Source organism: Emys orbicularis, chromosome 8 (genome assembly GCF_028017835.1).
Source record: "Emys orbicularis isolate rEmyOrb1 chromosome 8, rEmyOrb1.hap1, whole genome shotgun sequence".
Lineage (NCBI taxonomy): Eukaryota > Metazoa > Chordata > Testudines > Emydidae > Emys > Emys orbicularis.
The window spans coordinates 57329603-57355060 of NC_088690.1; the positions used below are offsets into that span (position 1 = coordinate 57329603).

Consider the following 25458-nt stretch of genomic DNA (forward strand, 5'->3'; position numbering starts at 1 on the left):
GCCAACTCGCCAACATTCACATTAAGTAAAGCGAAACAACCACAATAGAGATCTTTTTCTGGTGAACAGAATAATACTGAGACTTTGTGCATTAGTTTCACTCTAGGAGACACTGGGTAGTTTACTATGATCACCAAATGGAACACTTCTACATCTCCATAAAGTTAAATCATCTATTTTAATTGGATCTTTACTGCAAATTTGAATAATTAAGGTAACAACTACTGGTTTCTCTAGCCTTAAAAAAATACCATTAAGAATTCCTATAATTTCTGTTTTAGAATTTGATAACGTGGATGCATCCACTTCATATATTTGGTGATCTGAGATTTGGTTTTGAGTTTTCCCTTGTTTTGTAATATGATTTAGAAATGTGGCGGGGCGATGACTCACCGGCGTGGCGCCTCCTGCTGGTTGTCCAGGGAATTAGCTCTTTTCCAGCTCGGAGTGCCCTCTGCAGGGCGGTGTCTTGCTTGTCGCTGGCCCGTGTCCCTCCTGGACCCCGGTGCCCTTTGCCCTGGGGTTCTGCCCCAGCAGTAACCCCCAATATGAGTCTCCCCTCCCTGGGGAACCCCCATCCCTCTAAACCCACCTTGCCTCAGTGGCTACTGCCAGTCATCATCTAGCCCCCACTCACTGGGGCAGACTGCAGTCTGTAAACCACTCATCATTAGCAAAGGGGTTAGGACCAGCTGCCTCTGCCTGTTTCTGGGCTGCCCCTCTGCAGTCCTAGTACCCTTTTGTAGGCCTTTAACTAGGCCTGCAGCCTGGGGTTTTGCTAGGCTGGAGCTCCCCATCTCCCTCTGCCCTTCCCCAGCACTGTTTTACCCTGACAAGGCCTGCAGCTTGGGGTTTTGCTAGGCTGAAGCTCCTCAGCTCCCTCTGCCCTTCTCCAGCACTGCTCCATCCTAGGTACCCTCCTCAGCTCCCAGGCAGCCAGGTCCTTCTCCCTCAAGAAGCTAGAGAGAGTGTTTCAGTCCCTGGCACTCAGCCCTCTTATAGGGCCAGCTGTGGCCTGACTAGGGCATGGCCCCACCTGTGACTGCTTCCCCCAATCAGCCTAGCATTTCTCAACTGCAGCCCTCTCCAGGACTGCTTTAACCCCTTCAGGGCCAGAGTGGGTTGACCACCCCGCTACAAGAAACTACAGTAACTCCCCACATAACGTCCTCTCGCGTAACATTGTTTCGATCTTACGTCCCTGCTCAATTATAGAACATGCTCCATTTAAAGTTGTGCAATGCTTCGCTAGAACGTCATTTGGCTGCCTGCTTTGTCCACAGCTATCAGTTCCCCTATGCCCCCCCCCCCATAGCGCCTCCCACCCGCCGGCAGACCCCGCGGATCAGCGCCTTCCCCCTCCTCCCCCCATGTCCCGCCCGTGGCAATCAGCTGGCTTGCGGCATTCAGGAGGGGGGGGAAGGAGCGAGGACTTGGTGCGCAGGCTCCCCCTCCCTCCCAAACACCGCAAGCCAGCTGATTGCCGTGGGCAGGAGGCAGGGGAGGGAGGGAGGAAGGGGGGAGCCTGCATGCCGAGTCCTCATTCCTCCCCCCTCCCTCCTACCCCCTGAACATCGCAAGCCAGCTGATTCCCGGGGGCAGGAGGGAGGGGAGAGGAGCGAGGACGCAGCGCACCTCCCCCATCCCTCCCCTACCTGTGGCAATCGGCTGGCTTGCGGTGTTCAGGAGGCAGGGGAGGGAGGGGGAGCCTGTGTGCTGTGTGCTCGCTCCTCCCCCCTCCCTCCTGAATGCTGCAAGCCATCTGATTGCCACGGGCAGGAGGCAGGGGAGACGTGGCGTGCGCAGTAAAGGGGGGGGGGAGAGAAGAGGCGGGTTAAGGGTGGGGGTTTGGGGGAAGGAGTGGCATGGGCGGGCTGAGGGTTGAGCCCCCCGCCCCTGGTGCTTGCAGAGTAGGGGAAGCTGCTGCTGCGCAATGTGCTTCTCCGAGCCTACAGCACCTTCCACCTCCTTGCCTGTCTCATTGTCTCCAGTGCCAGTGGGCTGTGCCTGTGTGGGGTAAGGCGGGGGCACTTCCCAACTATTGTACTGTACTGTATGGCAAAAGAAAATTTCCCTGGAACCTAACCCCCCCATTTACATTCATGCTTATAGGGAAATTGGATTCTCTTAACATTGTTTCACTTAAAGTCGCATTTTTCAGTAACATAACTACAACGTTAAGTGAGGAGTTACTGTATTCCCACACTTCTTTGAACTCTTCTACATCTATTCTACTCTTCTCTTATCCACAATATACATACATTATCATAAGATATGACTTGTTAGATCTGAGATTCATTTTCCCTGGTAAACATTGATCCTGACAAACTTTTCCACACAAATAAACCATATGATCTTTTCATATTAAATGCTCAGTAATGACCAACAGCCTGCCAGAATACATAACAGAAGCAGCAAGAACATTTTATGATCTATTTTTGCTGCTGTTGTTCCTGGGCCACTCTAAAACATTACTGTACTCTTATTTCTTTCTGCTTTTCTAGAATAGATTATCGTCTCTCACTCCTAGCTAGAAGAAGTCATTCTGGGGTCTAGTACAATTTATAAAATATTTTAAATTACATCTCTTCAATTGTTAAATCCCTGCCAGCCATGTTGCTTCTTTCACATTATTTGGCCTATTTCTTTTCCAGCCATCTAAAGTTTCCACATCAGACAGCCCTAGCCATTCCTGAGCGAACAGCAAACATCTTTCTTCCTTTAAACATGGGCGGGACTGACATAATCAAACTTATTCAAGTTAAGATCTTACACTTAACTCCCAGGACAGACTCCCTTCACTACACAGGGCTTTGTCAGAAGATTCATATTAAGTTTTCTCTTTGCATTGCTAGAGATATATAATTTTGTATAAGTGACCACCAGGCACATCATTTCCCTGTGCCCTGACCCTGCTCCCTGGTAGGAGCGCTGGGCGAGCAGGTGGAGCAGGGCAAGCCCCCGCGCCTTGCCCCCACTCCCTGGCAGGAGTGCCAGGCGGGGGAAGCCCCTACGCCCCACCTCATTTCCCAGCAGGAGCACTGGAGGGGTGGTGGGGGTGGTGGGGGGGAGTGTAGGTGGAAGGGGTGGGAAGCGGCCCCCACTTGCTCTGGCTCAGTGCCCCACAAAACTGAAATCCGCCTCTGAATACCAAATCAACAGCCCCCTCCCCCAACTCACTGACTTTCCCCATACATACTCTTCTACTCATTCTCTTATGTATAGTATGTGATTTGCCCCTTGCTTGTCCTATCACCTTCCTTTTCTGTCCCATCTTTTCCCCCCTGCTCCAGGTGATTCCCCAGCCCCACCCTTCCACATCCTTATTTGTATGTATTTGGAGTTCAATGCCCCTTCACTTAAATCCCTGCACTTTCCTGTGTGCCCACTAACTTCCACCCATTCTAATTCATTCTTTTTATTGCCTACCCATTTTCTCATTCTCCCATATATGTTATCACCCCATCTTCTTCCACACATTCCCATACCTCACAGGGCTAAACCTGTGTAAGTAAATTGTTTCAGGATGTGGGAACCATGTGCCATCCTAACTCAGTAATGTGTGTCACTTACTCTCCTTGGAAGAATCTGGTGCCACACCCCAATGGAGAACTATTCTAAATATTGCTTGCACTAGACACCTCATGCTGAATGCACTACTAGTATAATATGTTAAACAGTAAACTAATCTCATAAGAACAGAACAGGGCAATTTATCGAGTGATCCATCCCCTCTTGTCCAGTCCCAGCTTCTCGCAGTCAGCAGTTTAGGGACACCTAGAACACAGGGCTGTGCCCCTGATCATCTTGCTAATAGCCATTGATGAACCTATCTTCCATGAACTTGTCTAATCTTTTTATTAATAAAGTTATACTTTTGGCCTTCACAACATCCCCTGGCAACAGATTCCAGAGGTTGACTGTGCGTTCTGTGAAGAAGTACTTCCCTTTGTTTGCTTTAAACCTACTGCCTATTAATTTCATTGGGTGACCTCCTGGTTCTTGTGTTATTTACCCCCTCACATAACACTTCCTTATTCACTTTCTCCACACTATTCATGATTTTATAGACCTCCATCATATCCTCCCCTTACTTGTCTCTTTACTAAAATGAAAAAAGAACAGGAGTACTTGTGGCACCTTAGAGACTAACAAATTTATTAGAGCATAAGCTTTCGTGGGCTACAGCCCACTTCTTCGGATGCTGTAGCCCACGAAAGCTTATGCTCTAATAAATTTGTTAGTCTCTAAGGTGCCACAAGTACTCCTGTTCTTTTTGCGGATACAGACTAACACGGCTGCTACTCTGAAACCTACTAAAATGAACAGTCCCTCCTTTTTAATTTCTCCTCCTATCGAAGCTGTTCCATCCCCCTAATCATTTTTGTTGCCTTTTGCTGTACTTTTTCCAATTCTAATATATCTTTTTTGAGACGGGGTGACCAGAACTGTATGCAATATTCAAGGTGTGGGCATACCATGGATTTATATAGTTGCATTATGATATTGTGTCTGTCTTATTATCTAACCCTTTCCTAATGGGACCTATATTCTGTTGGCTTTATTAACTGCTGCTGCACACTGATCTGATGTTTTCAAAAAACTATCCATAGTGAATCCAAGATCTCTTTCTTGAGTAGTAATAGCAAATTTAGACCCATAGTTTTGTATATATAGTTGAGATTATGTTTTTCAATGTTGACTGCTTTACATTTATCAACAATGAATTTCATCTGCCATTCTGTTGCCCAGTCGCCCCGTTTTGTGAGATCCCTTTGTAACTCTTCACAGTCAGTTTTAGCCTTAACTATCTTGAGTAATTTTGCATCATCTGCAAACTTTGCCACCTCACTGTTTACCCCCTTTTCCAGATAATTTATTAATATTTTGAACAGCACTGGTCCCAGTGTTGAGCCTTGGAGGACCCTGCTATTTACCTCCTTCCACTGTGAAAACTGACCATTTAGAACTACCCTTTGTTTCCTAGTTACTGAGCCATGAGAGGACCTTCCTTCTTATCCCATAACAACTACTTTGCTTAAGAGCCTTTGGTGAGGAACCTTGTCAAAGACTTGTTGAAAGTCCAAATACACTATATCCCCTGGGTCACCCTTGCCCACATGTTTGTTGACCCTTTCAAAGAATTCTAACAGATTGGTGAGGCACAATTTCCCTTTACAAAAGCCGAGTTGACTCTTCCCCCCCCCCCCCCCAACACATCATGTTCCTTTATGTGTCTAATAATTGTTATTTAGTATAGTTTCAACCAATCCGTTTTGTACAAAAGTTAGGCTTACTGGCCTGCAATTGCCAGGATCACTTGTGGAGCCTTTCTTAAAAATTGGCATTACATTAGCTATCCACTAGTCATCTGTTACACAGGCTGATTTAAGCAATATATTACATACCACATTTCTGCAGTAGTTCTGCTATTTCACATTTGAGCTTCTTCAGAACTCTTTGGTGAATACCATCTGGTCCTGATGATTTATTACTGTTTATCAATTTGTTCCAAAACCTCCTCTATTGACACCTTAAGCCAGGGCAGTTCCTCAGATTTGTCACCTAAAAAGAATAGCTTAGATGTGGGAATCTCCCTCACATTCTCTGCAGTGAAGACCAATGCACAGATTCATGCCCACAATGGCCTTATCTTCCTTGAGTGCTCCTTAAGCACCAAAATTGTCCTGTGGCCTCACTGATTGTTTGGCAGTGTTTCTGCTGCACTTAAAAAAAAAAAAAAAAAAAGGTACTGTTAATTTTTGTGTCTTTTCTTAGTTGCTCTTCAAATTTACTCGCCTGCCTAATTATACTTTTACACTTAACTTGCCAGAGTTAATGCTGCTTTCTAGTTTCCTCAGTAAGATTTGACTTCCAATTGCTAAAGAACGTCTGTTTGTGTCTAACCGCATCTCTTACTGCGGTTTAGCCACAGTGGAATTTTTTTCAGCTCTCTTACTGTTTGTTTATTTATTTATTTAAGGTATACACATAGTCTGAACCGCTAAAATGGTGTTTTGAAAAAGTTTCCATGCAGCTAGCAAGAACTTCACTCTTGTGACTGTTCCTTTTAATCCCCCCCCCCCAACCTTAATCTCAGTAGTACAACCACCCCACTACCACTAGTTCCAACATGGGACACTACAAGTATATGGAAACAGAATATGGGAGAAAGAAAAAGGTCATACGGAGGAGAAAAGAGACCAGAGAGGATTGTGGCTGGAGATGCTGAAGGAAGGTGGAGAAAAGACAGCAGGGGAAGGAGGAGAAATCAAGGGAGAAAGATGCCCTGCCAAGGCACAGAGAAGAAAGTTCCCACCGAGCCAGGCCCTCCCACCAGACACACCTGCCTCCAGCACAGCTCCCTTCAGCCCCGTTATCAGGCAGCGGCTCCAGGGACGGGGCGGGCTACATCGCCCGACCTAAGGGACAGACACCGACAGGGAATGAGACTTGCGGGGCCGGTCCCCCCGCTCCCTGCAGCACCGTGACCCGCTCGCCAGCCGCCCGCACAGCCCAGCCTCGCCCGGGCCAACACGCTCCCTCTGGCGGCTGGTTCCCCGGAGCGCTGCCCCTCCCGGCGGCGCCCCCCGCCCGCCGGGCTGCTCCTGGCCCCCGGCTCCGGTGGCGCGAACACCGCCCCTTCGCTGCCCGCCCCGCGGCTCTGCCCGCGGCGTTTCTCGCACGGACCCGGCCGCCTCCCGGGCGTGTCCTGCCCCGGCCCCTCCCCCGCGGGGCGGAGCCCGCCCTGCGCTCACCCGGCCGGGGCAGCGGGCTCTGGCCCCGGGGCTCACCTTGCGGGGCGGCCCCGCGCCTCAGACCGAGGCTGCCGCCCGGAGCTCTAACGGGGCCGGACCAGGCGGGAGAACGGAGCCGGGTGAGCCCCTCATGCCACGCCGGGGGTCCGGAACCCTCCGGCCCACTGCGCATGCGCCGAACTGCAGCAGCGCATGCGCATCGGCCGCACCGAAGCCCCTTGTGCTGCCGTTACTGCCCGAAGCCCAACAAAGCCCGGGGGGGACTCCCTGTGCACGGGGGGGAGGGGGCTGTGTGTACGCAGGGGGTGGAGGTACCGGGGGGCTCCCTGTACGGGGAGGGGCTAGGGGCTGTGTGTACGCAGGGGGGAGAGGTGCCGGGGGCGGGGCTCCCTGTGCGGGGAGAGGCTGTGTGTACGCAGGGGGGGGGAGGTGCTGGGGGCGGGGCTCCGTGTGCGGGGAGGGGCTAGGGGCTGTGTGTACGCAGGGGGGGGGAGGTGCCGGGGGCGGGGCTCCCTGTGCGGGGAGAGGCTGTGTGTACGCAGTGGGGGGAGGTGCCGGGGGCGGGGCTCCCTGTGCGGGGAGGGGCTGTGTTTACGCAGGGGGGGAGGTGCCGGGGGCGGGGCTCCCTGTGCGGGGCGGGGCTAGGGGCTGTGTGTACACAGCGGGTGGAGGTGCCGGGGGGCTCGGGAGAAGGCGGCGGCCTGAAGTGGGGTGTTAAGTGGTGCTGGGTTTTTTGACCTCCGATTTTTTGTTTAGTCTTCCCCGTGCCCTCACCTCTGTCAGCCTCTGCTCTTTCCACATCGCTGTCTGCGTGACTGCAGCAGCAGCTGCCTCAACACGAGCTTCCTGCCATTTAGTGCTTCACAGACACCCCCCCGCCTGGGAAAACGTTCTTTGTTTTAGATCCTTGAGCAGCGTTCTGCTTAGTTTTACACTAAAGGGCACCTTGACTCCAAACTTTCTTTTCCTGCTCTACCACCAGTCACAAGCAGCTGTCCTAGGTAGCAGCCCCGCACTCTCCCCCCTAAACATGTACAGGCAAGGATAGTATTTGCCCACGAACGTTACTTCAAATTTGCATAGTCTCCCCCTCCTTAAGCCCCGGGAAGCAGAGGAAAGGTCACTGGCCCCTGCATCCCTATTTAAGATGGGGACTTCAACACATATTTAAGTCCCAGTGAAGCTAATGGGACTCTCACCCATGCTTAAAGTCAAGCATATACTAAGCTGCTTTTTTGAATCAAGGCCTCAATGAACTGATTAAACTCTATTCTAGTGCCTTTCTTAATGTATATTCATAAAGTGGGTATAAATAAACTATAATTGCAAGGATGACTATAACCATCTACTAGTCCATTTCACTAGAAAGGTCACCATACTACAGAGGTAGAATTTTAACTATTTTGTCCAAATGGAAATTAATATTGGGAAGTTGTTACATGTTTTCCTCAAGAATCATGTGTGTCCTTCCATCAGCATGATAAATGAACACAGATGTTGATTTCTCTTTTCATAGCAGAAAGAAGTGACCTTTCCACCATTGGTTTGGATGACTATCAGTAGGGAAACCTCACTCAAACTCACAGTAATCCCTTTGTCCATATTTAATGGCACTTCAACCAAAGATGTGGCATTTCTGGATGAAAATAAAACCTTCAAAGAGACCAGTTTTCATGACTGCATTTAGTCTCCCCCTTTCCACATTTAGGGCCATTAACTGTTGCAGAGTAATATTTTCTGGTAACCCTAAACATTTGTATTTTCATTCTCTAAAAATCCAAACAGAATGCTGAAAACTACTCATGACAACCAAAGCCATTCAAAGGTAGGAGACATTATTTTGTGCAACCCTTCTTCAAATCTAAGGGAGCCCAGTAGACAAATACAAATGCTTCACACTACAGAAATATATACATACACTGTTTGTATATAAAAAATAGTCTTTCATTAAAAAAAATACCATCCCTGCATACTGCAGCTAGATCCATACTTCAACCTTAAGGGAAAGAACAAGTATTGTGAAGGAGGGTAGCTCCATGAGCTGGAGCAAGAGGACATTAGAAAATATTTTCATCACAGGCACTGTCTCCATCCATAACTATTCATGGCAATTAGAATAACAAACCCACTAGTGATGAGCTGAAATAAACTCTAAAACAATGCATTTTTAGAGTATGAATGTATAATATAAGTGTATAAGGAATTTTACTGCTAAAGTTTTCACCTTAAATCACATTTTTCAACTAGGTGGGCAACAGACTAGACAAGGGAGGGCATGGGAAGAAGACAGGAAAACTGGGGGCATTTTTACTTCATCACCTTGATCTATTCCACCACTCACTGCAAAGAGTTCCTACAAACCATGGGGGAAATAGCAGGCAACGCCTTGGAAGCCACCTGCCTTATCACCCTGCTCCCACAATCCCTCCCCATAATAGCAGCTGGATGAGCAAGCATCTCAGAGAGGTGATTAAGAAAAAGCAGAAAGCCTACAAGGAGTGGAAGATGGGAGGGATTAGCAAGGAAAGCTACCTTATTGAGGTCAGAACATGTAGGGATAAAGTGAGAAAGGCCAAAAGCCATGTAGAGTTGGACCTTGCAAAGGGAATTAAAACCAATAGTAAAAAGTTCTATAGCCATATAAATAAGAAGAAAACAAAGAAAGAAGAAGTGGGACCGCTAAACACTGAGGATGGAGTGGAGGTTAAGGATAATCTAGGCATGGCCCAATATCTAAACAAATACTTTGCCTCAGTCTTTAATGAGGCTAATGAGGAGCTTAGGGATAATGGTAGGATGACAAATGGGAATGAGGATATGGAGGTAGATATTACCACATCCGAGGTAGATGCCAAACTCGAACAGCTTAATGGGACTAAATCGGGGGGCCCAGATAATCTTCATCCAAGTATATTAAAGGAACTGGCACATGAAATTGCAAGTCCATTAGCAAGAATTTTTATTGAATCAGTAAACTCAGGGGTTCTACCGTACAACTGGAGAATTGGTAACATAGTTCCTATTTTTAAGAAAGGGAAAAAAAGTGATCCGAGTAACTATAGGCCTGTTAGTTTGACATCTGTAGTATGCAAGGTCTTCGAAAAAATTTTGAAGGAGAAAGTAGTTAAGGACATTGAGGTCAATGGTAATTGGGACAAAATACAACATGGTTTTACAAAAGGTAGATCGTGCCAAACCAACCCGATCTCCTTCTTTGAGAAGGTAACAGATTTTTTAGACAAAGGAAACGCAGTGGATCTAATTTACCTCGATTTCAGTAAGGCATTTGATACGGTTCCACGTGGGGAATTATTAGCTAAATTGGAAAAGATGGGGATCAATATGAAAATTGAAAGGTGGTTAAGGAACTGGTTAAAGGGGAGACTACAACGGGTCATACTGAAAGGTGAACTGTCAGGCTGGAAGGAGGTTACTAGTGGAGTTCCTCAGGGATCGGTTTTGGGACCAATCTTATTTAATCTTTTCATTACTGACCTTGGCACAAAAAGTGGGAATATGCTAATAAAGTTTGCGGATGACACAAAGCTGGGAGGTATTGCTAATACAGAGAAAGACCGGGATATCATACAGGAAGATCTGAATGACCTCATAAACTGGAGTAATAGTAATAGGATGAAATTTAATAGTGAAAAGTGCAAGGTCATGCATTTAGGGATTAATAACAAGAATTTTGGTTATAAATTGGGGACACATCAGTTGGAAGTAACAGAGGAGGAGAGGGACCTCGGAGTATTGGTTGATCACAGGATGACTATGAGCCGCCAATGTGATGTGGTCGTTAAAAAAGCAAATGCGGTCTTGGGATGCATCAGGCGAGGTATTTCCAGTAGAGATAAGGAGGTGTTAGTACCGTTATACAAGGCACTGGTGAGACCTCATCTGGAATATTGTGTGCAGTTCTGGTCTCCCATGTTTAAGAAGGATGAATTCAAACTGGAACAGGTACAGAGAAGGGCTACTAGGATGATCCGAGGAATGGAAAACCTGTCTTATGAAAGGAGACTCAAAGAGCTTGGCTTGTTTAGCCTAACCAAAAGAAGGCTGAGGGGAGATATGATTGCTCTTTATAAATATATCAGAGGATAAATATCAGGGAAGGAGAGGAATTATTTAGACTTAGTATCAATGTGGACACAAGAACAAATGAATATAAACTGGACATTAGGAAGTTTAGACTTGAAATTAGACAAAGGTTTCTAACCATTAGAGGAGTGAAGTTCTGGAACAGCCTTCCAAGGGGAGTAGTGGGGGCAAAAGACATATCTGGCTTCAAGACTAAGCTTGATAAGTTTATAGAGGGGATGGTATGATGGGATAGCCTAATTTTGGCAATTAATTGATCTTTGATTATTAGCAGGTAAATATGCCCAATGGTCTGTGATGGGATGTTAGATGGGGTGGGATCTGAGTTACTACAGAGAATTCTTTCCTGGGTGCTGGCTGGTGAGTCTTGCCCACATGCTCAGGGTTTAACTGATCACCATATTTGGGGTTGGGAAGGAATTTTCCTCCAGGGCAGATTGGCAGAGGCCCTGGAGGTTTTTTGCCTTCCTCTGCAGCGTGGGGTATGGGTCACTTGCTGGAGGATTCTCTGCACCTTGAGGTCTTTAAACCACGATTTGAGGACTTCAATAACTCAGGCATAGGTTAGGGGTTTGTTACAGGAGTGGGTGGGTGGGTGAGATTCTGTGGCCTGCATTGTGCAGGAGGTCAGACTAGATGATCATAATGGTCTCTTCTGACCTTAAAGTCTATGAGTCTATAATATAGCCAGCTACAAAAGCAGTTGGCATATCCAATGTTTCAAGCAGAGGACACACAGGTGTGGCTTAAAGGGACATCAATTACATGCTCTCATTAACATCCCTACCTATTTTTAAGATATATAATAGGCCCTACATAATGGTACCAACTGCTTAGCTGAGTGATTAATGGGACACTATCAACTTGAAATAATGATTACAGTTAACAATTTTGTACTTACTGTAGTTACAAGTAACTCCCAAGATTAATATGACTTAAAAATGATTGTTCACACTTGTTTAGTTTACACAAAGTGTTGTCAAATGCCCAAAGTATAGAGTCAGGTTCACTGTTTTTGTGAACAACATTCTCAGGGCTTTGAAAAAAAATGGGTGGTTAGCAGTAACAGCAGAAGCAGAGCTGAAATGAAAAAAGAGAACAGTCAGCAAACAAGTGTAGTAAAAGGATAGAGGAGGAGAGGTGTTCCTCTTAGGCCAACCCAAAAGACCCTTCTGGGAGAACCCCCCTTCTCCCCCCCAAAAAAACATAGCAAACCAGAAACCACATTTAAAACATGTCAAAAATTTAAAAGGCATGCTTTTTTAAGGGTTCAGTAGCTGAAATTTTGGTGAGGGGGGCTAATTAGTCAGTTTAGAAAAGAAAATTAAGTTGACACCATCCCTTTAAAAATGCCCTAGAATTTCTAATAAAGACAGATACTGCTTAGCATCTAATGAAGTATCTTCTAGAGTGAGAAACCTTAAATCTAAATATTAACAGTGTAAAAACCAGGAGTATTCTCCTTATTTTTATTAGCATTTTCTGATTTTAAATGTTCTGACATTTCTTACTGTAATGCAGTGGCTAGGAAGTGGAAAGGCTCTCCACCTAGCCACAAGTGGCACAGATCCATACAGGCAACCCACAATACTCATATGCACTATCACAGTGGGCCATACAAGCCTCTCTCCATTCATCAATATACATATATAGGACATGGGTTATGTAAGCACATCAAGGATCAATAATTCCATAGGCAAGTGTGTGCACAAAGGATGCAACTGTTAATTAATTATCTAGTTTATTAAAGTCCTGGATTTTTACAACCAACATGATCCCTCTCTTCAAAATAAAGATACTTCATTAGAAAACATGACAGAATGAACAGAGAGAAGGTATGGATGGGCCAGCTCTGATTAAATGGACTGTGCAGTCCTAGTATAGGCAAAAAATGACATCTTCAAATCAAGTGCTGGAGAGCAGTCACAATCAGTTCAGAGTCTGTGACTGCAGAAGGGCTCCATTTAACCCATCAGTCCTAGAGAAAAGCTCAACTCGATGCACCCGCAGAAAAGTCCAGCTAGTTATGACAATGCCCAGTACTTTCCAGGAACTCCACTTCCATATACACCGCTACCTCGATATAACGCGACCCGATATAACACGAATTTGGATATAACGCGGTAAAGCAGTACTCCAGGGGGGCGGGGCTGCGCACTCCGGTGAATCAAAGCAAGTTCAATATAATGCGGTTTCACCTATAACGCGGTAAGATTTTTTGGCTCCCGAGGACAGCGTTATATCAAGGTACAGATGGATATCCTTTGACTTCGCTGACCTCATTATTTAATGGAAATTGAGCTCTCCCCTCTTGTAACTCCAGCGAACAGGTGCAGGGCCGGTTAACACAGACTACTTGTGGAGATCATGGAGTTCCTCATGAGGCAATGTTTTCTTATTAGAGTTATGCTGGCCATCGTTGGAGAAGGGGGCTGTGGACTGACCTGTGTGTGTAGGCTGGGGTAGTTTCTCTAGCAGTCTTGAGCAGGTCTCATTCAGGTAACAGGAAACAATGGTGACCACAACCATGGAGCCCTAAATACTACGATTTGTCCACTTTATGCGTGCGCTCATGCTTCCTTAGAGTGGCAGATACTGTGAAGCGACGACCACAGTAAGCACAAGAATACGGTTTTTCTCCAGTATGGATCCGCTGATGGCACTGTAGTGTTACCAGCTGTGTAAAAGTCCTTCCACATTCCTCACAGTAGAAAGGGCGCTCTCCAGAGTGAATCTGCTGGTGCCTTTTCAACTTGAGCCGCTCAACAAAGGACTTCCCACATTCTTGACATTTATGTGGTTTATCCTGTCGGTGGATCACCTTGTGTCTGGACAGCAGATTAGGTTTACGGAAACCTTTGCCACACACTGGACAGATGTAAGGTTTAGACTCTTCTCCCGCGGGCTTTTTATTTTCTGAACACTGCTGGTCAGAGTCCCCATGGCCATGCTTGTTTTGGTGTAATGTTGACCCCCGGTTGCTAACCATACCATTTCCCAAAACTCCCTTGGAACGCTCAATCTTGTGCACATTGCGTAGGTGCCTCCAAACATCAGCTGTACGGATGAACCCCTTGTCACACTCCGGACACTTGTGTGGCCTGTCACTAGAATGAATGAGCTTGTGCATTCGCAAGTTCGCAGCATGGAAGAACTCTTTGCCGCAGATGGGGCATTGGTATGAATTCTCTGTCAGGTGGATCTGTTTGTGTTCTTGTAATTCACCCAGATCCTGGAAAGAGGCACCACACTTCTTGCACCTATAAGACAAAGCTTCTCCAGTGATGGGCTCCAGGTCCTCCTCATCAAAAGCATCAACAAGAATGATGTTTTCATCATCCTCACTTAACCCTCCCTGAGGTTCCTCAGAGGAGTAGAACTCCAGATCCTCATTTTCACATTGCAGGTCAAAATTGGTGTTGGAGGTGACAAAGACCCCAGCTGTAGTCTCGCCTCGCTTCTGGTAGTAGGTCTCATAGGTTTCCTCATCTTCACACTGCAATTCTACAGGGAGTTCTTGCCTACCTGAAGGTCCAGCAGGGCTACAACCAGGACTGCACGGTTGAGAGTAGTCTAAGTCTACCTCCAGCTGGAGGCTAGATTTGCGACCCACCTGCTCAGAGGAATGACTGGAATCATCTGAATGCTCCTCACCTGTGTCACAAGTGTCATTATCGGACTCCCAGACCACCTCCATCATATGGTGTCATACACAGGGCTTATATATGGCTTATTGTGGATGTAAGCATACCATGGTCATAGTCCTTCATGATTGGCTCATCTAGTTCTCAACTCCAATCACAACCTTCCCTAGAAAAAACAGGAGATGATTTCATTAGCCAATTTGCCAACATTCACATTAAGTAAAGCTAACAACCACAAGAGATCTTTTTCTGGTGAACAGAATAATACTGAGACTTTGTGAATTAATTTCACTGTAGGGGACACTGGGTAGTTTATTATGATCATCAAATGGAACATTTCTATATCTCCATAAAGTTAAATCCTCTCTTTTAATTGTATCTTTTTAGCAAATTTGAATAATTAAGGTAACAACCTCTGGCTTCTCTAGCCTTAAAAAAATAATAATTAAGAATTCATATAATTTTTGTTTTAGAACTTGATAACATGGATCCATTCACTTCAAATATTTGGTGATTTGGTTTTGAGTTTTCCCTTGCTTTGTAATATGATTTAGAAACTATTCCCACACTTTTTTGAACTCTTCTATATCTATTTTACTCTTCTCCACAATATACGTTATCATAAGATGCAGCTTGATAGATCTCAGATCTATTCCTCCTGGCAAACTTTGTTCCTGACAATCTTTACCCCACAAATAAACTAAATGAAATCCACCTGACCTTTTCATAATAAATGCTCCATAGTGACAAGCAGCCTGCCAGGATACATAACAGAAGCTGCAAGAACATTTTTATTTTTGTTGTTGTTATTCTTGGGCAACTCCAAAACATGTCTATACTCTATTTTCTTTCAGCTTTTCTAGAACACATTATCATCTCTCACTCCTAGCCAGTGCAAGTCATACTAGGTTCTAGTATAATTTATTAAATATTTTAAATTGAATTCATTCAATATTTAAATCCCTACCAGCCATTTTGATTATTTTACATTATTTGGCCTATTTCTTTTCCAGCCATCTAAAGTTTCCACATCAGACAGCACTAGCCAATCCTGAGCAAACAATAAACATCTTTCTTCCTTTAAGCATGGGCTGGATTGAGATATTCAAATTCATTCAAGTGAAGGTCTTAGACTTAACTCCCAGGACGCTTCCTTCACACACTTGGCTTTGTCAGAAGTTTTATATTAAGTGATCTCTTTGCATTGCTAGAGATATTTAATTTTGTATGAGTGAACACCAGACACTTTCTTTCTGACACTGACCACATAATCATGCAGCAAGCACCAGCAACATCAGGCAGACCAAATAGCCAACCATGTAGCAGTAAGCAGCCACGTGTGGGGTGAGGGCTGAAAGAAACTGCAGAAGCTCATACTGTTCACTCTCAAATCACCAGGAACAAGAAAGCATTGTGATTTCTTTAGCCACCTCCAGCCTGTCATCATAACCTGCGTTATTGTGAAGCTCTCCAGGATCTTCCACACTCTTGGGTAACCTCCAACTGGCGCCACAGAGAGAAAACATTTTGGAAAAATAAGTAGGGAGAAGAAAGGATTCTGAACTATAACCAGAGTCAGGTACAATTACAGTAGATGGCCAAACTGCAAATAGCAAGAAAGATTTTTCACAGAAAGCTAGCAGAGTGAGAAGGGGACAGTTATAAGGAACAAATCCAGTTCTTAGGTTGAGGAGTTTCTACAATTCTGATGTTTTTGATCAAAAATTTGGGGTTATTTTATCAATATTTTTCTTTCAATACAATATTCTTTTATGCTGCAGTGTCAGACCACTTTGATCACCCTTTCCACGACAGCAGTAAAAGGTACTAACACTGGCACCATTTGTCAAGAATCAAGGAGTGTGACACAGAATTTAGATTAATTCCTGCTATCTGTTTAATGGTGACGGGCTGATAACAGCATCTTGAGAAATAATCCCTACTGCACTGGTTAATTGGTATTTTATTTCCTGAGGGCTAAAACAAGTCCTAAATCTCAGAGAGTGAGCCAAGATTAATTTATCTTGGTAACTGGATTATTCACAGTTGCCAATCTATAAAAGAAAGTTTGCAACTAAACCTATGTGCATCATAAACACAGCTGAGAAACCTTTAGCACTGGCCCAAATGGAATAGTTTAAAACTCTCTGAAGAAACTCCCTTTACAAATAATTTTCACTGGCAGTTGGTACGGCCTGTTTGAACCGGTCAAAATCAATCTCCCTGATCCATATAAACTTCTTGTAAGGAATGCACTCACTTTATGCCACATCGAAGTGTGGTTTTGAAGGACATTTTCCAGACCTCCCCCAGCACATTCCAGCACCTATCCCACTCCTTCTGCAGTTTCTTTTATTTTCCTGACATTTCCCCCCCACCCCATTAACACTTTTAGTCACCCAGATTTAAGACTGAGCTCCACTCAAATTGCCAGTCTAGCCCAGCAAGTGCATCTGCACTATTATCCCAGCTGCCCTTTGCCTGTGAAACTAGCTCTTTCCACATTCTTCTTTTCCTTCACTCTCTTCTCCTTTTCTCCTCCCTTTATTCCCCAACTCTCTCTCCAGTTCCTCTTGATCAGCTTTGTTCAGGTTCCATTCAAAATCATTAAGGTTTCTCTGGCTGCAAGTGATTGTGATCGTACATATAAATATCAAGTCCAGGCCAGTCTCATTAATTTCACTTGGTGTTTTTCATATCTCAAGATAACTTAGTAATGTATTTAAGTTGAATGCCTTAACTTATACAAGTCTTAAGGAAGACTGGTTTTACTCACTAAACAAACTGACCTTTGTTACTATCTTTCTAATGAAATATTAAATCTCTTCAACTCTTCATTAGTCATGGCCTGGGAAACAAGGGGGTAACTTAAGTGGGGCCAGAATTTCACCCAAGGTCTTTATCCAGAATGATCACAAAATAATAAACCAAAACACATGCAATCTTTCTCAGTATACAGAATATATATTTATTCCAGCAGAGAAAAAAAATGAAGAAAAAAGTTATGTCCTAATAATTCTACCTATACAGTACTGCAACAAATCCCTCTAACTACAATACGAGAACAATATGAGCTCAGATTTGCACTCCAGATGCACATGGCCATATTCATCTAAATATATGAGCCCCCCAATACAGAAAGACTGATGCGTAGACTATCAAGAACTACAACACCTAATGTTTTTCCCAATTTCCACCTCCTAAAGTGAAAGACATTTTGGATTGGATAGTTGCCTTTTTATTCCCTAGCATCTGGATTCAGCAGTGTCATGTACTTTTACACTGAATAATTCTTTCGGTGCCTACACACAAACCAGGAGTTTAGATTAACTCTAGTGAAAATTCAGGTAAAGGGGGGCAGTCTTGGTTGACACTATACTTTCCAACAGATAACTACAAAATCAACAGCCTCCCAACTCACTGACCTTTCCCATAATACCCATCATCTACTCGTTCTCTTGCATATAGTATGTGATTTGCCCCTGGGTTGCCCTATCACCTTCCTTTTCTGTTCTATCTTTGTCCCCCTATTTCAGGTGATTCCCCAGCTCCACCCTTACACATCATTATTTGTATGCATTTGGTGTTAAATTGACCCTTCACTTGAATCCCACGGTGTGCCTACTAACCTCCAGCCATCACCCACCTATCAATCCACAAATACAAAATGGGATATGACTGCCTAGGAAGAATTACTGGGCGTGGGGGGGGGGGGGGGGAAGGATCTGGCAACTATAGTGGATCACAAATTAAATACGAGTTAACAAAGAAATACTCTTGCAAAAAAGGCAAAAATCATTCTGGGATGTATTAGCAAGAGTGTTGTAAGCAAGACACGAAAAATAATTCTTCTGCTCTGCTCAGCACTGATAAGGCCTCAACGGGAGCATTGTGTCCAGTTCTGAGCACCACACTTCGGGAAAGATGTGGACAAACTGGAGAAAGTCCAGAAGACAGCAACAAAAATGATTAAAGGGCTAGAAAACATGACCTCCAAGAAAAGATTTTAAAAATTGGGTTTGTTTAATCTGGAGAAGAGAAGACTGAGGGGGGAACATAACAGCCTTAAAGTACATAAAAGGTTGTTATAAAAAGGAGGAGGATAAATTGTTCTCCTTATCCACTCAGGACAGGACAAGGAATGGGATGGGATTAAATTGCAGCAAGGGAGACTGAGTTTAGACATTAGGAAAAACGTCCTGTCGGTTAGTTAAGCACTGGCACAAATTACCTAGGGAGGTTGTGGAATCTCTGTCACTGGAGGTTTTTAAGAACAAGTTAGACAAACACATGTAAGTGATGGTCCAGATAATACTTAGTCCTGCCTCAGCACAGGCACTGGTCTAGATGACTTTGCGGAATCCCTTCCAGTCCTACATTTCTATATTTAATTCTTTTTATTGCCTACCCATTTTCTCATTCTAGCATATATGTTATCATCCCATCTTCTGCCATCATACCCACATACATCACAGGAAAAACCTGAAGCAGTAAATTGTTTCAGGATGTGCACTGCGTATTTTAGTAATGTGTATCACTTACTCCCCTTGGAAGAATCTGATGCCATGTCCCAGCAGTGAATTGCTCAAAATACTAACATTAGACACCTCATACTGGATGCACTACTAACATATATTACAGAGTAAACTAATCCCAACCATAATCTCAGTAGTACAGCCACCCCACTACCACACTAGTAGTAGTTCCAACATGGGACACTACAAGTATATGGAAACAGAATATGGGAGAGAAAAAAAGGTCATACGGAGGAGAAAAGAGACCAGAGAGGATTGTGGCTGGAGATGCTGAAGGAAGGTGGAGAAAAGACAGCAGGGGAAGGAGGAGAAATCAAGGGAGAAAGATGCCCTGCCAAGGCACAGAGAAGAAAGTTCCCACCGAGCCAGGCCCTCCCACCAGACACACCTGCCTCCAGCACAGCTCCCTTCAGCCCGTTATCAGGCAGCGGCTCCAGGGACGGGGCGGGCTACATCGCCCGACCTAAGGGACAGACACCGACAGGGAATGAGACTTGCGGGGCCGGTCCCCCCGCTCCCTGCAGCACCGTGACCCGCTCACCAGCCGCCCGCACAGCCCAGCCTCGCCCGGGCCAACACGCTCCCTCTGGCGGCTGGTTCCCCGGAGCGCTGCCCCTCCCGGCGGCGCCCCCCGCCCGCCGGGCTGCTCCTGGGCCCCGGCGGCGCGAACACCGGCCCTTCTCTGCCCGCGGCGCTTCTCGCACGGACCCGGCCGCCTCCCGGGCGTGTCCTGCCCCGGCCCTTCCCCCTCATGCCGCGCCGGGAAGAGCGGGATCTCCATCCGCACAAACTCACCCTTCGCCCTAGTGCGCATGCGCTGAACTGCAGGAGCACATGCGCATTGTCCGTACCGAAGCCGATTGCGCGGCTGCCGATGCCCGGAGTCCAAGCAGCGCTGGGGCTGTGCGCGGGGATAGCGCCCCCGGCCGGGCGGGCGGAGAGACAGTGGCCGCGGATGGGGCGGGGTTAATAGACGGGGATGGAGCCCGGAGGCAGGTGGAGGTAAGCACAGAGAGGCGGTGCCCCTGTCGCTACTGGATAGAGAGATCTGGTGCCTGGTTTTTTCCCTTGTTATTTAGTTTTAGCCCTCCCAGTGCTCGCACAGCCGTAGGCATCACTTCCAGCCGGGGTCCTCACCCTCTGTCAGCCTCTGCTCTTTCCCCATCACTGTCTGCGTGACTGCAGCAGCTGGCTGGCTCAAAGAGCTTCCTGCCATTTAGTGCTTCACAGACAACCCCCCGCCTGGGAAAACGTTCTTTGTTTTAGATCCTTGAGCAGCGTTCTTAGTTTTACACCAAAGGGCACCTTGACTCCAAACTTTCTTTTCCTGCTCTACCACCAGTCACAATCTGCTGTCCTGGGCAGCAGCCACGCACTCTCCCCCCCTACCCTCAGATTGAAAAAAAATGTAGTCAGGGATAGTATTTGCCCAGTATGAAAGTTACTTCAAATTTTGGTGGTGTAGTCTCCCCCTCCTTAACCCCTGGGGAGCAGAGGAAAGGTCACTGGCCCCCGTTTTGTCCCTCTTCCCTTTGGTGATGCCTGCCCTCCCTAGTTAGGATATGTGCTTAACCACATACTTAAATCCCACTGAAGTCAACAAGACTCTCAAGTCAAGCATGTACTAAATTACTTTCTTGAATCAAGGCCTCAATACACCAATGAAACTATATTCTAGTGCATTTCTTAATGCATGTTAATGAGAGGTTGGGGTATATAAACATTAATTGCTAGACGGACCTTTGGTCTCACCCAGTATGGCCAATCTTAATTGTGAGGATTACTATAACAGACAGCTATGACAGGACAGGTTTCTGTCCATTTGTAAATTTCACCACAAAGGTTGCCACACTACAGAGCTAGAAATTAATATTTGGAAGTAGTTACAGCTTTCCCTGAAGAATCATGTGTGTCCTTCCATCAGCATGATAAATACACAAATGGTGATTTCTCTTCTCATAACAGAAACAGGTGGCCTTTCCATCACTGCTTTGAATGACCATTTGTAGGGAAACTTACCAAAAACTCACATTTCTTTGTTTATCCAGATTTAATAATTCCACTTCAACCAAAGCCATGGCATTTCTGCCCATTTCCACTTTATGAAAACTGGTCTCTTTGAAGGGCTTATATATTTTCATCCATGGCACATTAATGCAGTTGCTGTCCATTTAGATCAAGAGCAGCAGTCCTGAGCTTTCACATAGAGATGAATTTCTTGCTTCAACCTTACTAACACCACTTCTCTCCCTCCCCTCAGCATGCTGCAGGATATTTATTGACAGAATGAGTGAGTGTTTTAGACAGTAATGCTATCGAGTCAAAACAACTCAGGTTGTAAGATTTTGGTTAGGAAAAAATCACATGCTAATGTCTGTATTCAGCTCTAGTGCCTACTTTCTCATCAGAAGATAACTAGTAACTGGAAGAAATAGGTCAAACTGATTTTCCCCATCCCCGTTTCCTCCAGTCTAGATACTGTGAACAAAGTTGATACAAACACTTTCCTTCAATCAACCTTGTGCTAAAGACTGGATCAGAAATCAATTCAAGGATTTAGATCTGACTGCATATAGCCTCCCCCTTCCAGGGCCATTAACTGTTGCAGGGGAATATTTTCTGGTGACCGTAAACATTTGTATTTCCATTCTGTAAAAATGCAAACAGAATGCTGAGAACTCCCCCTGACAACCAGACTTTCAAAAAGTTAGGAGGCATTATTTCATGTGACCCCTCTGCAAAGCTAAGGGAACCAAGTGGATATACACAAATGCCTCACTGTAGCAACACAGACAAACAACTTGTATATAAAGAATGGTCTTAAATTAAAAAAATACCATCCCTGGATACTGCAGCTAGGTCTAAGATTCATGCTTCAGCCTAGGCTAGGGGCAGAGCAAGTATTGCAAAGGATGACAGGTATATCAGCTGGAGCAAGAGGACAGTAGAAAATAATTTTCCATGTCTGGCTCCATCTACATCCACAACCATTCATGGCAAGTAGAACAACGAACCCACTAGTCGTGAGCTTGAGTCAACTCTCAAACAATGAATTTAAGGAGTATGAGAATACCAGTGTGTGTGTGTGATATAAGCTTATAAGGAAGTTTAGGGCTAAAGTGTTCATCTTAAGTAAGTGTTTTGTAACCAGATGTGCAACAGACTAAATGAAGGAGGGCATGGGAAGAAAAGAGGAGTACTGGGGGTGTTTTCACTTCATCACTCGGATCGATCCCACTGCTAGAAGAGCTCCTATAACCATGGGTAATGCAGCAGGCAACTTCTTGAAGGCCACCTTATCATCCTGCTCCCACAATTCCCATTATATAGCCAGCTACAGGAGCAGTTGGCATGTCCAATGTTGGAAGCAGAGGAAGCAACAGGAAGGTCAGGTGAGGCTTAAAGAGACTTTTACCAATTACAAGCTCTCTCATTCAAGTCCCTACCTACTATTAAGTTATATAAAAGGTCTACCAGTGGTTAGCTGAGTGATTGAGGAGACACTATCAACTTGAAATTACAAAACCTTGTATGTAATCGTTCTTACCATAGTTACAAGTAACCCCCAAAATTACTTTGGCTGAAAAGAGATGGTTCACACTTTTTTAGTTTATTTACTTGTGCATTTGACAACACTTAGTGAACCTGACCCTATGCAGTTTTGTGAACAACATTCTCAGAGCATTGAAAAAATGGGTGTTTAGCAGTAATAGCGAAGCAGAGCCGAAATGAAGAGTGAACAGTCAGCAAACAGGTGTATGCATATACAATGAAAGAGCATGCAGAAGGAGAGGTGTTCCTCTTAGGCCAACCCGAAAGACCCTTCTCAAAAACAAGGTGGGGGAAAAAGCCAGAAGCCATCACATTTTAAAAAAAGAATGGTTTTAAAAATTGAAAGGCATGCTATTTTAAGGGTTCAGTAGCGCAAAACTGAGGATTTTTAATTAGCCTGTTCAAAAAAGAAAAATTAAATTGCCAGGATCCCTTAAAAAAAAATGCCCCAGAATGTGTGATAAGGATTGATGCTACTTACCATATTGGATCTTCTAGAATCAGAGCTAGAATCAGGAACCTTTAATCCAAGTACCATACAGTGTAAAAAAACAGCACTATTTTCCTTATTTTTTTTAATTAGCATTTTTGTTATTTTAAATTCTAAAACATTTGTTACTGTAACACAGTAGCTGGGCAGGGTAAAGGCTCTCCACCTAGACATAACTGGCATAGATCCATAGAGACAACCCACGGTACCCATATGCACCATCACAGCGAGCCATACAACCCTCTCTCCATCCACCAATATACATACATGTGATATGGGTTATGTAAGCACATGAAGGATCAGTATATCCATAAGCAAGTGTGTGCGCAAAGGGTGCAACTGTTAATTAAGTTTCCAGTTTATTAAAGTCCTGGATAGTATTATTTTGCAACTGACATGATCCTTCTCTTTCAAATAAAGGTACTTCACTAAAAACTATGAAAGAATTCACAGAGGTGCGGATGGGCTATATCTAACTAAGAGGACTGTGCAGTCCTGGCAACGGCCTGCAATGACAGATCTCCAAATCTGGTGCTGGAGAGCAGTCACTTTCTAGACAGCAGTACCCATCAGTTCAGGGTCAGGACTGCACCAAAGCTCTATTTAATACACCAATCTTTGGGGAAAACTCAATCTGACACACCCCAAAAGAAATCCAGCTACAATGTCCAGCACCTCCAAGGGGCTTCACTCTCTACATTTGTCCTACAAATTCTCTAACCTCATTCTTCAATGGCACGGGGGCTTTTTCCTCTTCACTTATGTCTTTACTTGTAGAGATCATGGAGTTCTTCCTGCTGCCTTATTAGAGTCATATTGGCAATATTTGGGGAAGGTAGCTGTGGACTGACCTATGTGCATAGAGTATGGAGGTTTCTTAAGAAGCGTGGACAGGTTTCACTCAGGTAAGAAGGGAAACAAAACAACCACTAGAGCAGGTGAGGTACTATAGACTCTAAGACATCTTCACTTGGTGAGTGCGCTCATGTCTCCTCAAGGAGCCTGACTCTGTGAAGTCTTGAGCACAGTAAGCGCAAGAGTAGGGTTTTTCTCCAGTATGGATCCGCTGATGACGCTGTAGTGATGCCAGCCGCGTGAAGGTTCCACCACACTCCTCACAGTAGAAAGGGCGCTCTCCAGAGTGAGTTTGCTGATGCCTTTTCAACCTGAGCAGCTGGATAAAGGACTTTCCACATTCTTGACACTGATATGGTTTGTCCTGTCGGTGGATCACCTTGTGTTTCGACAGCAAATTAGGTTTATGGAAACCTTTGCCACATGTTGGACAGATGTAAGGTTTAGACTGTTCTCCTCCAGGCTTTTGGTCATCTGAACACTGCTGATAGGTATCTCCGCCACCATTTTGGGTCTGGTGCACTGAAGACCATGGGTTCCTAACCATACCATTTCCCAAAATTTTTGAACGTTCAATCTTGTGGACGTTGCGTAGGTGCCTCCAGACGTCAGCCGTGCGGATGAACCCCTTGTCACACTCCGGACACTTGTGTGGCCTGTCACTAGAATGAATGAGCTTGTGCATTCGCAAGTTCGCAGCACGGAAGAACTCTTTGCCACAGATTGGGCATTGGTATGAATGCTCTGTCAGGTGGATCTGTTTGTGTTCCTGTAATTCACCCAGATCCTGGAAAGAGGCACCACACTTCTTGCACCTATAAGGCAAAGCTTCTCCAGAGATGGGCTCCAGGTCCTCCTCACCAAAGGCATCAATAAGAATGATGTTTTCATCATCCTCACTTAGCCCTCCCTGAGGTTCCTCAGAGTGCTCAGAGGAGTAAAGCTCCAGATCCTCATCTTCACATTGCAGGTCAAAATTGGTGCTGGAGGTGACAAACACCGCAGCGGTGGTTGAATCACGCTTCTGGTAGTAGTTTTCATAGGTTTCCTCCTCTTCACACTGCAATTCTACAGGGAGTTCCTGTCTAACTGAAGGTCCAGCAAGGCTGCAAGCAGGACTAGATGGTGGTGAGTAATCTTCCTCTACCTCCAGCTGGAGGCTGGCTTTGCGACCCATCCGTTCAGAGATATGGCTGGAGTCATCTGAATGCTCCTCACCTGTGTCACAAGTGTCATTATCAGACTCCCAGTCAACCTCCACATCCATCCTGTGGTGTCATAGAAGGTGCTTACTGATGAGTGATCATAGAGACATGTACATATGTTCTCTCATGATTAGACCTTTTCATCTTCAGCTCCAATTGCAGCCTCCTGGGGAAGGAGAGAGAGGGGGAAGGGGGGGAGGCAAGGAGAGGGAAAAAAATATTTCATTACCTGACTTGCTGACGTTGATGTCAGGAAAAGTGAACAAAGGATCCTGAGACATTTGCCTGTCTAGTTCCCCAGAGGATACCCTGCTA

The 25458-nt window shown here is 45.2% G+C and overlaps 2 protein-coding genes across 2 annotated transcripts; both read right to left on the minus strand.

Moving 5' to 3' along the window:
- Positions 1–12590: 12590 nt before the first annotated feature.
- On the minus strand, positions 12591–19457 carry LOC135882736 (zinc finger protein 253-like). Its single transcript, XM_065409738.1, has 2 exons — positions 19430–19457; positions 12591–14672 (listed from the first exon to the last, which is right to left on the minus strand). The coding sequence occupies exon 2, from the start codon at positions 14560–14562 to the stop codon at positions 13405–13407; it is 1158 nt and encodes a 385-aa protein (XP_065265810.1). The 5' UTR covers positions 14563–14672; positions 19430–19457; the 3' UTR covers positions 12591–13404.
- A 3187-nt stretch (positions 19458–22644) lies between these two features.
- Positions 22645–25239, minus strand: LOC135882603 (zinc finger protein 253-like). Its single transcript, XM_065409560.1, has one exon. The coding sequence runs from the start codon at positions 25203–25205 to the stop codon at positions 24039–24041; it is 1167 nt and encodes a 388-aa protein (XP_065265632.1). The 5' UTR covers positions 25206–25239; the 3' UTR covers positions 22645–24038.
- Positions 25240–25458: the final 219 nt, after the last annotated feature.

What these genes read in the sequence shown, in the direction of transcription:
- LOC135882736 (XM_065409738.1), bottom strand. Translation starts at nt 14,562, where the DNA reads ATGATGGAGGTGGTCTGGGAGTCCGATAATGACACTTGTGACACAGGT.
- LOC135882603 (XM_065409560.1), bottom strand. Translation starts at nt 25,205, where the DNA reads ATGGATGTGGAGGTTGACTGGGAGTCTGATAATGACACTTGTGACACA.